Source organism: Microcebus murinus, chromosome 21 (genome assembly GCF_040939455.1).
Source record: "Microcebus murinus isolate Inina chromosome 21, M.murinus_Inina_mat1.0, whole genome shotgun sequence".
In the NCBI taxonomy this organism is placed as follows: domain Eukaryota; kingdom Metazoa; phylum Chordata; class Mammalia; order Primates; family Cheirogaleidae; genus Microcebus; species Microcebus murinus.
The window spans coordinates 19,156,479-19,174,311 of NC_134124.1; the positions used below are offsets into that span (position 1 = coordinate 19,156,479).

Here is a 17,833-nt window from a genome sequence, read left to right on the forward strand (position 1 = left end):
AATCACGCCGTCCAAATACTAGACTGCAAAGCCAATATTAACGGAGAGAACAGCAAGTGTCTGCATTTGGAGATGCCACACGACACAAATGAAATGTCTGCTTTTTGCATAGATCTGTCTTTTTGCCTTCCTCCCAGCTGTCTTTCCTGCCTGTCCTTTGTCTTGGTGGAGCAGAAAGAGAGTGAGCTTCGCAGGCAGACACCTGCATTTGAGTCTCAATTCTGTCAACTTCCCGATTGCATGACTCTGCCATAGGCCACCCAGTAAAAGGGGGAAAGTGAATTCTTTATCACAAGGCGGTGATGGGGAGTATTCATCTACACAGTGCCTGGCTCAGAGTAAATCTCCATCCCTGATGGTGTGAATCACTTGTAGCTTTTTCCCACCACATTGAAACTACATCCTGTTTTCCCAGGATTGTCTCTAGACATCACATATTTCGTTTGGAGATGTCCTGGGGCAGTGATTCTCAAAGTGTGGTCCCTGGACCAGCAGCATCAGCATCCCCTGGGAACTTGTTAGAAATGCAAATTCTCAGGCCTCACCCCAGATTCCTTGAATCTAGAAACTCTGCCATCTGTGTTCTTAAGAGCCCTCCACGTGATTCCGATGCACCCACGCTCCAGTTCAAGAACCATTGTCCTAAGATGTCAGTTTAAGAAAATAATTTTAAGTGCCTATAAAATGCTCACACTTCACAGTACTTCGTGTATTTGAATTATTTCGACCCTCACAAAATAATCCTGTGAAATAGCTAAAACTAGAACTATTACATTTTTTTAATGAGAAAAATTGATATCCAAGAAGAAAACTGTTTCACTCAAGGCCGCACGGTTAGCAAGTTGCAGAGAAGAGCAGCCTGGTCTTCACTCCACTCTGCTCTCTACCAAGCCTGTGAAGCTCCAGTAACTACCTCAGTGGTGGAAATGAACTCCGGAGGCCTCTCAGTCAGTATCAACTGAACTAAGACACCGCTGCTTTGCACAAACCACCTTTCCTCTCTGGATCCGAATTTCTTATTTATAAATGAAGTAGTTGAGCTTAGCATCTCCCACAGTTTGTATCCTACATCCATGGGTCTTCCATGCTTAGGGAAATGAATGACTCATGGCCAAACAGTTTACCCCTCTTGGAAATTCTGCGTACCTATTGGTCCTTTAAGGGTTCTGAGAAGTCAAAAAGTAGCCTGTTTAAATCCCATACGTTTCCCATACATATACATTTTTATGTTATTTTATGTTAATTTCATGTTATTAACATCCTTCCAGAAATTATGTTCCATGGAACAAATTTTTGAAATGCTAATGAACTAAGCATTAAGACTATATGGATCTATGATCCTCAAGTCTACGATCCCTTTTATTAACTTGCATCAGGAAGCATCAAACAAATCCATTCAATATCATTTACCCCTTTCAGAGCTGGTTGTTTATCTGGCTCCTTTCTGGGTCACTTGTGGTCAAACACTTTGAGCACTCCCATTACTTTTCTCCCCCATTCCTTTTCTGTTGGGTTACAGAGCACTGGCTTGTATTTGTAAAAATTATCAAGATTTATGCAGCGAGTGTTAGGGGAAGAAAAATAGAATTACTATGAAATTCAAACCTGACTCCACATTGCTTTATGGGAAGTTTCTTTCTGTAAGTGAGAACTTAAGTCACTCTGAAGCCAGGCTTTTAATTCCACTTAAAGCACTTTCTCAATAATCCCAGCCAATGGGAGTAACCAGTGGAATCATCGGAAAGCAACAGCCGGCTGGTGGGTGGGCGGGGCTCTCATCTACACAGCATCTGTCACCAGCCTCACATCTGGACTGTTGCACAGAGCCATAAGAGAAAGCCATTCGCCTCGAACAGACTTGCACGGGCCTGTCTCTCAGCTCAGAAATCAATGCTGTGGCTTCTGTCCATGGAAACCCTCTCGGGTTTCCAGGATCTCTTGATCGCAGGCCAGTAGAGCAGTGCATTTTTATTGAGTAGATGCCAGTGCTTCTGCAGTTAGAGAGAGGTGGGAAAGACAGAGGAGCAAGGCCTGGTGATCTCACATGCAAGGGTGAACATTTCTTGCAATCATTTCTTGTTTATCTCCTTGCTGGATTTGAAATTTTAAAATGGGATTATTTGTGTATTTCTTAGCAGTCTTCCTGGGAAAAGAAAAGAAAGAGTTGTGATGCTTGCTATTTTACCTTTAACTTTAGCCAGGCCTTTAACTCACATGGTTCCCTCCTCCTGGGATGCTTTTTGCTGCCAGAGCAACCTGTCAAAATTGCATCCTTTGTTCAATCCCAAATTTACATGTAACCAGTTTCGTGATGCAGTCCCTGATCTCCCCAGCCAGGATGAATCTCTTCCTGGTCTCTATAGCATTTTGTATCTCTTGGATAGTACATATGCAATACACCTTGTAGGCTGAAAAATTGTGTGTGTATGTGTGTGTGTGTGAATCTCTCCTACTAGTTTGTAATTTCCTGAATGTAGGGAATATAGTTTCCTACAACTTCTAGCCTAGAGGTTGCACATAATAAGTGTTCAATAAATGTCTATTGAATTACATTTGCCTGAACTACATTGTTAGCCTGGACTAAGAGAAGCCCAATTCAAACTGACTTAGGCAAACAGAAGCATTGGCTTTTATTGTCTGCAACAGAGGAATGTTCCTAGGGAGTCCAGGGTAAGCCCTGAATTTAGAGTGGCCCAAATTATTGCATCAAGGATCATCCTCTGTATCTCGCAGCTCTGGCTCTCAGAGCTAATTCTCACTAAACCCACTTGGGTCCTATGCCATCCTTGAATGAACCATTCTGGCCAGGGGGGTGAAGGATGCTGAGTGGCCAGGCCTGGGTCACGTGCTTCCCCATGTGACCAGAGTGATTAGCCCCATTCCAACCTGGAGGACTGAGATCAGGGTAGGAGTGGTTCTCCTAGCAGAGGAAGGAGGCATGGCTGCTGGGCAGGCAAAAATGACAGATCTCATGACAGCCTCCTTTTTGCAGGATGAGGAAGAAAACTCCAATAATTAGAACTGTCAAATAATGGGACAATCTCTTCTGTAAGATATTGAGCTGATCATCTATTTGGCAGAAATATTTTATAGAATAGGAGGGGTTGGACTTCTAAGGTTCTTTCCCACTCTCACATCCTTTAACATTATAAAGAACAGTCACAGTGAAGAGAGAAACAAAAGAACAAAGAGAGCTGCTGAGCTCAACTGCATTTCTTTCTTTCTTTTTTCTTTTCTTTTTTTTTTTTTTTTTTTTGCAGAGAGCAGATGTGGCTGTAGCTCCCTTGACCATCACCTTGGTCCGGGAAGAGGTTATAGATTTCTCGAAGCCATTTATGAGTTTGGGGATCTCCATCATGATTAAAAAACCACAGAAATCCAAGCCGGGGGTCTTCTCCTTCCTTGACCCTTTGGCTTATGAGATTTGGATGTGCATTGTTTTTGCCTACATTGGAGTGAGTGTCGTCCTCTTCCTGGTCAGCCGCTTCAGCCCCTATGAATGGCACAGTGAAGAGTTTGAGGAAGGACGGGACCAGACAACCAGTGACCAGTCCAATGAATTTGGGATATTCAACAGTCTGTGGTTCTCCCTGGGAGCCTTCATGCAGCAAGGATGTGACATTTCTCCCAGGTCAGTCAGCCCTTCCCAATCCCTTTCTCTGCTCCATGCTATTTTTTGCTGGGGGGAGGGGGCGCGGAATATTGAAAAGTTAAGAGATAGGAGTTATTTTCAGACTTCATTGTATTAAGTTTTTCAACTCTTCTTCCTAGTCAACTGTTCATTGCATACTGTGGATTGTCTGGAGCATCCTGTGGCTGGGCCACTCTGTCTGCCGTCTGGTTGATGTGCTCTGTCAGATTCACAGACACAATCACGACTGTGATGTTCTGTAGATGAAGGGTACAAAGAAAGGATTGGGGGAATGGTATGGTCCAACTAACATTTATTGAGCACCTGCCATATGCCAAGCAAATTTCTGAGTCCTGCACATGCATTATCTCCTTGAGTCTTTACAGAAGCATAACATGGAACTCCCATTATATCCCCTTTTACAAATGACAAACAACAGATACGCTGCATATTCTGCCAAGGTTACACAGCCAGTAGACAAGCGAGCTGAGGTTCAGAACACTGTCCTGTGCTACTTCTGCATGGTGGAAAGCACCAGATTAAGAGTGGCTTCTAGCACTGGCTCTAGCACATGGGCTCACTGTGGGGTCCTGGGAGAGTCACCATACCCTGGCAGAACTTGGCTTCTTCAACTTCAAGAGAAAATGGTTCTCCTCTTCTTGGCTCTGAGAAAGTCCCTGGAAATTACCTAGCTCCCATGGTAAATGTGTGTCTTGTGGTTCAAAAATGGGGTTTCTCAGAGGTGTCTGAGATATCTCAATGAAAGTACTAGGGTAACCAAATCAGTGGTGTTTCAGCTCCCACGTGGAACCAGAGTAGCTCCATTTTTGTCAGTTTTATATATTGGATTTCTGAATATAATTTATTTTGAAAAAAGTGATTCTGAAGCTAAGGAGAAAGGGTAGAAAGGAGAGAGAGGGGTAAAAAATTGGAAAACTGCCAATTTAGACTAATTCCCACATTTACTTACCTCTGTCTTTATGTGTAATGTTCTTTTGACTATATTCTGGAATATTCATCCTATTAAGTACAAATCTCCTCTGATTTACCTCTTCAATAAGCACTGACTCTATTTCCTTTTACAGTTGCTTAATGTCTATGAATTCTTTTTCCATTAGGCAGGCATTCCCTGGTAGGTTACCAAACTTCAAAAGCATGCAGAGAGTCATGGCTCAGACATTGGCCTCCATGGACGGATCTGAGGGCATAAGTGCATGAATATCAAGGCTTCTCAGACATGTGCTGGAGGCATCCTTACCACCTGTCTATGTTTTGCATTTTCATGTCAATGAGGACCTATATTCCTAAGCGGCAACAGAGTAAAATCTTTCTAACAAGCTTCCCTCAGGATTTATTTTGCCTGCTGCATAACTTAGAAAGTCTCATCATTCATTATGATCTTGTTTTTCTTTAAATAAGAAGACAGTCAGGGTGGGGGGCGTGGGGGAGGAGGTGTGAGACTGGATGCTTGGCCAATACTGGCAAACACATGGTGAAGAGTAGAAGGAACCAAACAGGGGAAGGGCTTGCTTAAAAATAAATCAGGCCAGTAGATAAACAGTGGGGGAAAAAATGATTCTTATCTAGTCAGTACAATGTAGGGCCATCAAAACACACACATGTCAAAAAACATTCGTGAGCCTGTTTTTCTCCATTACTTCAGTGGGCATCTTACCTCTTATCGGTACTTTGTGGTCTGACCTCAGGTTGTGTTTTCATGCTCCACGCTATTCTTCCAGAGGTCTCAATCTCATGGTCCACAAACTGAATCCTCTGTCAGGCATATTTTTGTTTAATCTGCACAGAATCTGGCAGTGCTTGTCCAAAAGTGAGTGGTGGCCATCCTCTTAAGAGACCCACGCATTCACTGGTTTGCCACAACCCCCACCTGACATCTTTCACCCCTGAGTTACTCAAATGGCCCCTGAGAGCATTGGATTGTGTGACCTCTGGCTGCAGAGGATTTTCAAACTGTGTTTTTCTGAACCTCTGGGGTTCCACTGGGGCATCTTAGGAGCTGACACCAAGGTGAAAATGAGAGTAAACAGCAATGCACCCAGTCTCCCTTCTCCCTAGTTTTGCTAAAAACAACTCTACTCTATGCCTCTGTTCATTGATAAAATGGAAATAACTGTTCCTACCTCAAGTATTATTATAAGATTTAAGAGATTGATACATAGAACCCATGACACAGTGTTCAGCCTTCACTTCGGAAGCAGTGTAAAATGGATGCTATTTTTTATTATTTTCATGATTTTATATATTGGACTTTGACTAAACTTCACTAGAAGAAAGGATGCCACTGCTCACACTGGTTTGAAAGCCCAGCACTCTCTTCTGGAGAAATCCATGGGCACAGCAGAAATAGCCAGTGGTTCACTCCAGAGACCAAAAATATCTGACTTCCTGAGGCTCCTTCTCATAGGAACTGGGAGGAAGGATTTGTGACTTTGGATGAAAGATCTGACAGACACAAGAAGAGTTAACTGTCAGAATAAGGAGTTTGATCCACTTGAGATGGATTTTTCCTTATCATGCCCACCCTGGCCAATCCCAGAGTTTAGGAGCCTGTAGAAATCCCCGTTAGAGTTAGAATATACATCACAATGTTTCTTGGAAATATATGTTGAAAAGACACATACTTCATCTGACCAGACAAAAAGGCAAGGGCACTAAGACAGTGATCAGGGCCAGAGACCAAGTAGACAATAAAAAACACCAACAGAAACTTTTGTTGTTGTTTACATGTTTCCTCATGAAGTCCACAAGTTTCATGAGTCTCTGATATACACAACACTTTGTAAGACCTGTGGGTGCTACAGTTAAAGGGACTTCTAGGGGTTCGCATACATCAGACATCTTTCTAAGTTGAGCTTCAATTAATTGTTCTTGGTGCTTATTTAAAGAATATGTTTTAAACCCTCTCTAATTTAGAATTCAATAAGCTAAGTTCCATATGAATTGCATATATCTGCATTCACCCACAAGTAGCTTTATCTCTTTCTAATCTTTTAAAGGTTAATGTCTAGTAACCAAAAACCAAAAAAAAAAAAAAAAAAAAATGGGACCAAACGTGGTTGTCTACAAGTAACAACAGCAACAACAAAAAAAATCCTGACCACAGTAGTGTGAACAGATAGAGGGTTCCCTTTCTTGCACTGTAAGAAAAGTGGTGGTAGGAAGTGGCCCGTGCTTCAGTGAAATCAGGATTGGCTGTTCTGTGATTATTGTGGGCCTTTTAGTCTTGGTCACAAGATGGCAGCTCCCAGGTATAGTGTCCATATTCAAGCAGCATGAAGGGAAAGAAGTGCTGCCTCCTATTTGTGGATCTCTGTGGATCAGAAAAACAAAAGTTTAACAAAATACTCTCCACCCCACACAGATGCCTGCTTTTATCTCATTGATCAGAGCCATGGTATTTCTAGTGGTAAGGGAGGCAGGGAAGATAAGGATTTAGGTTTTCTAGCCTCTAGAGTAGATGAGGTAGGAAAGAATATTACGGGAGGCAGGGGTTCAACCAGTAGCATTGGCCATTGGGCCTAAAGTCAATGTTTTCTGCACTAGCATCACAAATAGATAAAAATAACCTGGTATTAGCATAGGCAATGAATGATGTATGCCAGCAAATGCTACTGAAATGCTTTAAAGACTCATCCCTCCTCCCTTTGAAATGTTTATTTGATAAATTGGTTTTGTGTAACCTATTATATATAAAGTGAAAGTTAAAATTCACTTTAGCTGTGATCACGCATTATGATTTTTTTCATTAGTTTGATGGTGAGATTAAAAAGCCACCTATGAATTGATTTTGTAGGCCTGCTTCTTGTGCCCGAAGACCTATTTTTAATAGATTTTTTTTTTTTATTTTTTATTTTTTTTTTTTTTGAGACAGAGTCTCGCTTTGTTGCCCAGGCTAGAGTGAGTGCCGTGGCGTCCTAGCTCACAGCAACCTCAAACTCCTGGGCTCGAGTGATCCTTCTGCCTCAGCCTCCCGGGTAGCTGGGACTACAGGCATGCGCCACCATGCCCGGCTAATTTTTTATATATATATCAGTTGGCCAATTAATTTCTTTCTATTTATAGTAGAGACGGGGTCTCGCTCAGGCTGGTTTTGAACTCCTGACCTTGAGCAATCCGCCTGCCTCGGCCTCCCAAGAGCTAGGATTACAGGCGTGAGCCACAGCGCCCGGCCTTTTAATAGATATTTTTGATCCCTTTTTCCATACAGAGGAACGTTTTGAGAAGAGATATTAAAAAAGGAACAAAAATCATCATAGACAAAATTTATCTCTAGTTCCCCCAATTTCTTTTTCTGCACATTTGCCCCCTATTTGTGGCCAACATCATTCATTTATCCAACAGATATTCCTAACTGCCTGAGGATATAAAAATATATCGATGAGGGAGCGTGGGGGGTAGGAGACTTTGCTTCCAGGAGCTGGCAGTGTAGTGATATAAGACAGACATTAAACAAACAATTGTGAATGTATAAAACGGGATGTGCTATGAATAAAATGAACCTGCTGTTGCAATAGATAATAAAGGAAGTGGAATTAAAGGAGACTTACTTGGAGTATTCTGAGAAGGTTTCTCTGAGGAGCTAACGGGTAAGAGGGAGCTAAGCTTGTACAGAGCTGGGAGACATAAATAGCCATGTGCAAAGGTTCTCAGGTGGGAAAGAACTTAGGGCTCTTTAGGACTGGAGGAGCGACGAGACCATCATGTCTGGCTGTAGTAAGTGAAGAAAACAGTGTTTTGAGATGATATTGGAGAAGAAGGCAGGGGCCAAATCATGCTAGGCTCTGTGGCCATGCTATGGATTTGATGTTTTACTTTAGATGCAATGGCAAGCCATTGGAGGGTTTTCAGCAAGGGAAGGATTGATTTTCATGCTAAAATGCCAGCCTGGGGAGCCATGAGGAAATGAATTTGGGCAGAGAAGATTCCAGAGAGGAAGCAGAGGGACCAAGCAAGAGGCTCTCACAGCCATTCAGGGGAAATTACAGGGACAGTCATGGACATGGATTTATTTTCTACTCGGAAACTAGAATTGACAAGACTTGCTGATCGACTGATCTATGAGGATGAAGAGAGGGAGGATTCAAGGGTGAATCCAAGAGGGAGGATTTAGGACACTTGGAAAACAGGGAGCCACAGTTCCAGAGACCATTAGCTCTGAGTGGGACCATTAGGATGCTCTAATTTATCCATCTCATGTTGCACATGAGGAAACTGAAGTAAGAGAGGGGAGAAGAGAGGTTTTCTCTAAAATTGCCCAGTCAATACCTGTGGCCGGTTGACACCCAGTCCAATGCTACCCTCCCATGCAGGCTCAGCCAAAGCCACTGTCTACAAGTAAACTAAGAGTGAGCCTCTTCCACTCCCCCAATGGCTTCTCCATGGTGTCGGTACATTTCTGGGTTCAGATGACCTTAGCAAGGAGAATGAGACAAGCTTGGAAGGTCCTAGGGGAATAGAGGAAAATGGGAAATTATGATTTCAGCTTTCAGAACTCTTCCTTTTATTCCTGATCATAGATGGTATTAGAATATATGGTAATTATCTCCACCTGGTGAAGATAATTATTACTCTCAGTGAGAAGTCTCAGGCGGGGGAGTGATGGCACTTCGGAGATCTGGAACCCTATATCATGCCCCACAACGAATTTACTTATTGGGAGCCCTATAACTGGCTCACCATGGCAACAAGGTGGCCAGTGCAAACAGTCCAAGCTGACAACCAATGACAGCCTGACCTTTGCGTTCACACACAACTTCCTCAGCAGCCAGCATGGGTCTGGTGCTGAGAGATGGTGAGAAACCTGCCCGCTTCCCCTCCTGCTGTCTGCCCTCCCCTCCCAGAGAAGGCCATGCAAACCCATTTTTCTTGCTCATCTTGATGTAGTTAGAGTGTTTGGGGGACAAGAAGAAGGCTGTAACTAAAATACTCAGGGAAGTTGACAGAAGCAGCCTGAAATTATAAAATATTTTGCACTCAAAAGCACAAGTTTTATTTAGGCCACAGGTTCATTTCTGCAAGGAACAGTCCACAAGGATGTGTGGACAACCATGAGGTGGGAAATGTGTGATAGATGCTCTGGGTCTTGAGTTTGGGTGTAGGGGTTTCTTCTGGCATCCTTCACATGTCAGAATCACCTGGGATGTTTGTTCAAATGCAGATTCTCAGACCTACTCAAATCTGTGCAATTGGAAATTGTGTAGTTGGAGAGAGAGTTCTGCATGTTTAACAAGACTCCCCTCCCCTGCTCCCCTGTCTGCCTCAGACAGGTAGGCATTAAAGTTTGCAAGTCATTGAACTAGGGGTGCTGTCCAGGGAAGTCAGCTTGGAAGTACAAAAGCAAGGTCGATGGCGCAGCTAGAAATGGTGTCAAGCAGGAGTCATAAACACTGAGCCCAGGGTCTGCACGCTCACTTCCCCGGAGCATGTTACCTGCTAGATGAGCCAGGCCCTGTGGCCATTGAAGGCGGAGGCCTTGCTGGTGACCCCACCTCCTGGAGGCCAGGCTACCAGGGAGAGCTCACAAAGGAATCCACCAGTGTATATTCCCCTTAACTGCTTTTCCCTCACCATTAACAAGCAGCACCAACACAGAGGGGAGGTGATTCTGCAGTCGTGGCAGGTGTGACATTTGCATGGGTGGAGCCCATCATGAGGCAGGAGGAGTGACTCTAGATCAATGCCTCCTACCTTTCAGTTCTAATTTTCTACTACCTGACTGTGAGACCTGGAACCAGGCTCTGCGACCGAGCAGTTTCACAGACCTTTGGGAAGAAGAAGAAGTTTTGGAAGCTGCAAAAGTGTCATAGCAGCATTAAAATGAATGCAGTGACAGGAGAATAAAAGCCTTCACTGATGTGCAAATGAAAGTATCATTTTCTGTGTCTCAGACAGCCGCTCCGGCCATCAGCAAGGGGGCAGTCTCCATGGCTCGCTCTCTCTGGGTTGCTCTGCAAGTCTATGGTTTGAACAGTTTAATTGAGGGAGAGATTCTTTTTTTTTTTTTCAAAATCACAATAGATAAATTTTCAGAAAGTTTTTCACAGAGCTGAAAGGGATGTTTAGAACCAGTGATTCATTCATTCACTCGCCAAGTGTTTCTTTAGCACGTGTTATTAACATATGGCAAGCATGCTTCCAGGTGCTGTGGGAGACAACGCTGAACAAAGCAGACAAAGTGCCCTGCCCTCCTGGAGCTTGCGTTCCGGTGGGAGGACGCAGGCAATAAACAAAGTAAAAATGCCATCAAAGCCCCCTTCCCTATTGGATAGGTGAGGGTTCTGGCTTCCCAGGAGGGCAAGAGACTTAGTCAAGAGCACAGTGACCATTAGTGGAAGTTCAGTAGCACGAGAATGGAGGTCCGCTGGGGCTGGGGTGAGCCGTATGCATGTGTCAGCTAAAGAGCACAACGCCCACTCAATTCTGAGCAGACATTGCCATGGGGACTCTGGAAATCAAACGAAAGCATGCCAAGATCCAGCGTGTGGGCCACCAGTTTGAGAGTCCTGAAAGAATGGTGAGGAGTATAAAACACCACTGTATGCGCTTAATGCATTTAGACACACTGGGAATAGCGTATTTGTATATTTTTTAAAAGGATTTTCCTCTCCCTTCTCCTCTCCATTTTTGGTTCCAAGTATAAAATCTGATTGCTGTATTTTTCTCTTCTTTCACATACTTTGGAAAATCCAGGGCATGGATAGGGGTCTGCACTAGAAGAAAGATGGTCCTCATACCCCTGTCTCCAGAAAGGCCTATTCATAGCCAGCTACATCTTTTCAGGGTCCACATTTTCCTAGAGAGGACCTCTTGTTTCTCTTTAAGCCCTCTCTGGATATACAGCATCTGAGATCATAGACCCAGCTGCGCATCTGGAAATAAGTACTGTGTTCTACATAGGGAAAAAAATGAAAGCATAATTAATTGAGTTGAGGGGGAAAGTATGCTGAGATCCTATGGGGAGCCTGACAGTTTTGAATATGAGTTAGGTGCCACCATCTAACTCTGGCCAATGAGTCATTTTTGCTGCGCCATTTATATATACTTTTACCCCAGCTGTGTTCAGGGGAGATGATAGTGGAATTAAGCCCAAGGCGTGCAGCAGATAATAAATGGTGTCAAGGCCACTAACAGCAGTCACACACCTCGGTGCTGACAGTCACTGTGTGTATCTGGTGGCTCTGGGAAAGAGGGTCGCAAGATGAGGAGGCACAGGGCGGGCTAGGAGCAGCGTGCAGTCCCGCCCAAAGGGAGAGGGAGGACCAGCTGTTGTCAGGTTTGGAGGAGGTGCTGAATGAAGGAACTGAAAAAGCAGCTCAGCCCCAGCCTGCTGCTGCTGGCCCACTGGCTGAGTCACTTCCTCTCTGAGCGGCTCACTTTTCCATCCCCAGAATGGGAGCAAGACGGTCTCTGGCATGTGTCCAGCCCCATGTCTGGCCAAGATGTCTCCTTTTGTTCCCAGCTTAGCCAACGCCCCAGCCCAGCCAAGTTGTGCTTCGTTCTGTTTCCCCAGCTCCCTGCCGCTGTTGTGTCCCTCTTGTTCCCTGTACTCAGAGTGGCTATGCCCATCTTTCGTGCTCACCTTCTTTCACCTTTGCAAAAACCCTGCCTTCTCACTGTCCACCACCCCACCGCAATCCTCCTAGGAATCTGCTTTATAGTCACGGTGACAAGCTGGAACTCTGTCTGGAACAGGAATGGTTGGACAGAATCCCAGCTCTACCACTGACTAGCAGCATAAGCCTGGGAAAATAACTTCTCTGCGCCTCACTTTCCTCTTCTGGAAAATAGCGAAGGTAATTACCATGAATGGGATGTTTTGAGGATTAGGATTAGGGTTAGGAAATGGGATGTTTTGAGGATTAAATACCGTAATACTTGGAAAGCGTTTCCTTTGCACAGGGCTGGCACACAATAAATGCCGTTGATGCTATTATAGCTGTCACCATTGTCACCTCAACCTCTCTGAGGTCATCTTGTATCTTCAACCCTGCACTGAAGTCACCTATGTCTGTTCCTTATTGAGATACAGACAGGTGAGCTCATCCCTGCAAATCTTCAAAACCTGGCATAAAGTGTTGTGTATTCTAAATACTCAACATGTTTGTTGAATGAATATGTCCATTTTCGCAGTAGCTTGCTAAGGACCATGTAATTTTTCATTTAGTGGAGAAGAAAGAGGCTAATGGAGAGAATTTCTGGCTGTTACTAACTACTTGTACAAGATAGACTCAGTCCTGGTCTCTGAATGGATTTGGAGGAGAAGTGGGAAGAATTAAAGATAAGGAAGTTAAAGGGAGCCAGAAAACAAAGTCCCCTTGTCATCCTAATGTTGCTAGCTACCCCACTATTCAGGAAAGCTCTAATTTTCTCTTTGCTGGGAAAATAATAGTAAGAATTCCTTTCATTTGTTGCACTACTATGTCTCAGGTGCCCTAATACATGTTAGATTATGTTACTTCTAATCATGACAAATGTATAGCAAAACCATTTCGTAGATGAGAAAACCAGGGCTTGGAGATACTAATTCTCTTGCCTGTGGGTACCCAGTAGAGCTGAGATTATCACTTGTGTCTGTCTGGATCTAACATCCATGATTTATCCTTGACACACTGCTGTCTTCCAAGACCAGAAATTTTCTGAAATCCTCATGGGGCTCCCTGGGGATTGTTATAATTCATGAAAAACAAAGGCATCCCTTTTCTTCTGTAGGGTTCCTTAACTCTGATATATTTTTAATGGTCCTTGTTTGCTTCGAGTCTTTATTCCTTTATTATTATTCCTTACAGAGTCTTTATCTTTAAAATGCACTTCCTGAAGCAGGAAAGCACCCAGGAGTGCATTCCATCCCCCACCCCACAAAGACTGAGCGCAGCCTGGCCAGCTGGGGTGAGGTAGATGGCGAGACAGGGACAAGAGCAAAAATGCAACTGGTGCCACTTGGGAGAGTTGGCTTCAGCTGGGAATTGACTGTGGGAGGTTCCTTCGTTGCAGCCAAAGCTGAAGAGGGTATGTTTTTAACTGTAGCGCTTTAGGTAGGAATGATGAACCGGGAGAAAATGAGGAAGAAAGGATCAGGAATGGCCTTCAAATTGTGGAAATGTAATGATCCGCCTAACACTTTTGAGGCCTTGTAACCTGCTGGGAGGCCATTAGAGTGTCACCTTAGAAACATACAGTCTCAAACAGCCAATGGTGGGCCAGTTCTTCAGCAGCCATCAGTATCTCCCAACTTTCCATGGAGCACAGTTATTGATTGGTGTTAAGGCTTTGTCCACCATGGATGGAACCTGGTCAGCCACATTCTAATTTCTGGGGTTTACAGGGTCCTGGCTGGGCACTCAGGGAACCACCTTCACTGCTGCCAGGTTATTTATCTCCTGAGCAGCGGGTGGAAGGGACAGTCAGAAAGATGCCTTCCCTTTTGGCGGAGCACTCACCTAGCGTTCATTTTCTCTTTCATGTCCCATTCTGGGAATAAGAAAAAAGAATGGAAAGGAGTTTTGTTTTGTTTTATGTCTGGTTACTGTGGACATGTGTTTTTACAGATAAAAGGGAGGATTAATCAATTCAGTGTTTTAATTGAGCACCACGTGGGATCGAAACCCTGTATTAGGCACAAGGCTGAGCATTATGGCACATTGAAAGAACCTGGAAATGAGTTCAGACCTCTGAGCTTTCAAGGCACTAGAAGAACCAACTTATGCAAGGAAAAAAGATAATAAAACAAAACAAGTATTTGAATAATTCCCCAAAGCAAAATTTATGGTCAATAGATAGGAAAGAGAGAATGATCACTGAGGACTAAAATGATCTGGGCTGGTTTATAGAAAAGGAGAAACTTGGGCTGGCTCCAAGGGTTAAAGCAAGACGTACAGGAGGAACTCCAGGTATGGCAAAGTGGGATGGGGGATAAACAAAGAAGGGAAGGGGACTGTTCTTTGGCGCCAAGTATCCCATTGTTCAGACAAACCTGAGTTTGGATCCTAATTCCACCAATTACTAAGCTTTCAGACTAGAGCCAGTAATTTAACCACTGAACTTCGGTTTCCTCAACTTTAAAAAAAAGGATCATTCATATCAGTATCGCAGGATTGTTATAAGAATACATGAGCAAGCAGAGGCTGAAGCATGTTGCCTAGTGCCTAGCATACACCAGAAGTCCAAAAATCTTAATTTTCTTTCCCTGCCTTTATGTCGGTCACTTCATTCCCTTCCCACCCTGTCCCTGGCCATCCACCAATCATTTATTATCTGTGAGGAGCTTTCTGAGACTCACCGACAGGCATCTCCTTTGCTGGCTGTGCTCCTGGCCCACCTCCAGCCAGAGGGAAGTCCGGAGGCTGTTCGCAGGAGGAGGAAGGCTGCCAGGCGCAGTGTTATGACTCGAAGATATTGGCAGCATCACTCATTCCATCCCAGGATAGTTTCTGAGCTCTGTTACTGGACAGGAACTGGATCCGAGCACCTGCCTTATTCGCTGGCGTGACTCATCTCCCTGGCAGTGACCCTTCTCTGCCAAACCACACTGTGTACCAGTCCCACCCTGGGCACCTGGTTTTGTTTCTCTGTGGTCAGCATTAGGGTGGTTGGTTTTCTCTACATCCCGTAGTGACAGATATTGGCTTTGCAGGAATTTTACATACGCAGAGCTTTCTGGACAGAGCAGCTGAGAGCAAAGGCTCTGGAGTTAGACCTGGGCTTAGTTCTACCTTTTAAACTAACTTGCTGTATAACCCTGGGCAACTAGCTTTGCATCTCGGAGTGTCTATTACCATTGCTGTATAACCAACCACCAAACTTGTGACATAGAATAATAGCCATTTCATTATACTCATGCATTTCATGGATCAGGACATTCAGAAAGGGGCACAGTGGGACAGTTTGTCTCTGCTCATGTCTGGGGCCTGGGACGGAAAATCTAGAAGGCTGTTGGATGACTTGACAGTTTGGGGGAAGAGATCTTCTGCAGGCTCACTGTCTCCCTCACTTGTCCAGCAGCTGAGGCTGTTGACCTCAACACCTCACCTGCCCTCTCCATGCTCCTGTGTGGCTTCCTCATGGCACTCTGGCTGGGTTCCAAAAACAAGTGTCCCAAAGAGAAGCAGACAGAAGCTGCATCACCTTTCATGACCCACCCTCGAAGGTGACACTGTGTGACTTCTGCCATAGTCACAAACCCAACTAGATTAAAAGGGAAGGAGCTTAGATTCCACTTTTTGGTAGGACAAATATCAATGTCACATTGTAAGAAGTACGTGTAGAATGGGAGGCGCTGAGGTGGCCATCTTTGGAAAATGCAGTCTGCCACATCTTATATATGTTAATAAAATGAAGATAATGCCCTTTGGAATCATTGTAAAGCTTAAAGGAAATAAGGTATTTAAAAGACTTAGCATGGTGCCTGACATGCAATAAGTGCCCAGTAAAAGGCATGTATTCTGTCTCTCTCCAAGTAGAGATATATACAACATTTATAGTCAATGCTTATTAATATTCTATGTACTCAGTGCTAACTAATATTTTGTGTCCACAATAGATGCTAATAATTATTTGTTAAGCTAATGAATCTATAAATTAGATCCTTAATGAATCTATAGACTAGAGTCTTTTTTTTTAATCTATAGACTAGAGTCTTAAAAGTCATATAATTTCTTGTCTAGTCACCTCATTGTATAGGTTGGGAAACCAAGGTTGAAAAAATTCACATCATCAGTTAAGTTAGCATTTCATAATCCAGACTTGAATGAAGCATTTTGTTGAAAATGACTCAAGTGACCCTTAGCAAACAATGAGCAATTTTTCAAAAGACTCATGTTTAGACTTCAGCACCTTTCAGGATATATAGGGCCTTTAACTTCACCATAATCCCTGGAGGCAAATGAAAAGAGACAGGAGGAGCCCAAGAGCTTGATATATTCTCATTTTTGTCTTAGAAAAACCCTGCAGCAGGTCTGAAAGGAGCCAGGTTACTGCCTTTGCTTCTTTGAGACTATATACTATTCCTCCTGCCCACGGCCAAAGGTCTCCATGCTTAGGCTGCGTTTGCTCAGGGTAGTCAATAGAACAGCACAATCAAAGTTAGCAAAATTGAGTTGCTGTGCCTTTGCATACCTGGCTGAGAAGTAAATCTAAGAGGAATAGAATGAAAGGGACCTGGTGTGTTTCTTCATCAAGGCTGTGTTGAGAGCCTGGATGGACAAAGACAGGAGTGAGAATACCTCATTGTGGCCACGTGACCTTGGGCAAGTCACTTTTCTTCTCAGGTTTCACAGTCTGAAGGATCTGACATCTTACAATGGAAAGTGGTTAGCAATCCCCTGAGATCAGTTCTGTCCTCTCCTAGTACTTTGAATAATACACAGAAATAAGAAACATCAAGTCTTTACTTCCCTGGTTCTTATTGCCTAATGAAGGAGATAAGACTAACATACAAGGAACAGTGACTTACAAAGCTCAAGGGTATCCTGGGCCCCAAGTGCCACCAGGTGGTGACCCAAAGCCTATCTGGCTGGGGAAGGAGGAAGAGGAAACACACAACTAAACCAGAAGCAAATCTATCAGCCTCCCCTAGAAAGCCCAGGGCTCTTACTTTTCACCATACATGTTACAGAAAAACTCAAAAAGGGGAAAGGGGAATTTTTCACTTATGCATAGAAGAGCCATAGTTTATTGTATTTTTGGTTTTTATCTAACTTCAACATCTTTTTTATTCAATGGACATTTTCCCTCTGAAATATCAGATACATACTGAGGACATAAAGATTTTAGTGGGAGTGAAGTTTCCCTCATATCTTCCCTCTGACCACACAACTGATTTTTTTGTTGTTGTTAAAAATTAATTTATTTTCAACAAAAATCCATGTGTTATTGAGGCATAACACACAAATAAGTAAGTGCATAAATCACAAATATATAGCTCAGCTGATTTTCAGGAAGTGGAAACACCTGTGAAATCAGCACTCAGATTAAGAAATAGATAGAATACCACCAGAATCTCAGACTCCTCCTCTGTGTCCCTCCTCATCGTCTCCCTGTAGCAAGGCTAACCACTACCCTGACTTCTGATACCATAGATTATTTTTACTAATAGAGCTGTTTTTAATTTCCTAAATAAAATTATGCAGTATGTACTCTTTTGTGTCTGGGTCTTTTTGCTCAGTATTATGTTGTGACATTCATCCA

General features: G+C 43.6%; 1 protein-coding gene across 3 annotated transcripts in view; it reads left to right on the forward strand.

Moving 5' to 3' along the window:
• Positions 1 to 17,833, forward strand: part of GRIA1 (glutamate ionotropic receptor AMPA type subunit 1) — a 287,126-nt gene that overhangs the window by 193,602 nt on the left and 75,691 nt on the right. For all 3 annotated transcript variants that reach the window (XM_012752752.2, XM_012752761.2, XM_075996242.1), the window contains exon 11: positions 3,261 to 3,631. In XM_012752752.2, coding sequence (XP_012608206.1) covers positions 3,261 to 3,631 — 371 coding nt within the window. The remainder of the gene's footprint in view (positions 1 to 3,260; positions 3,632 to 17,833) is intronic.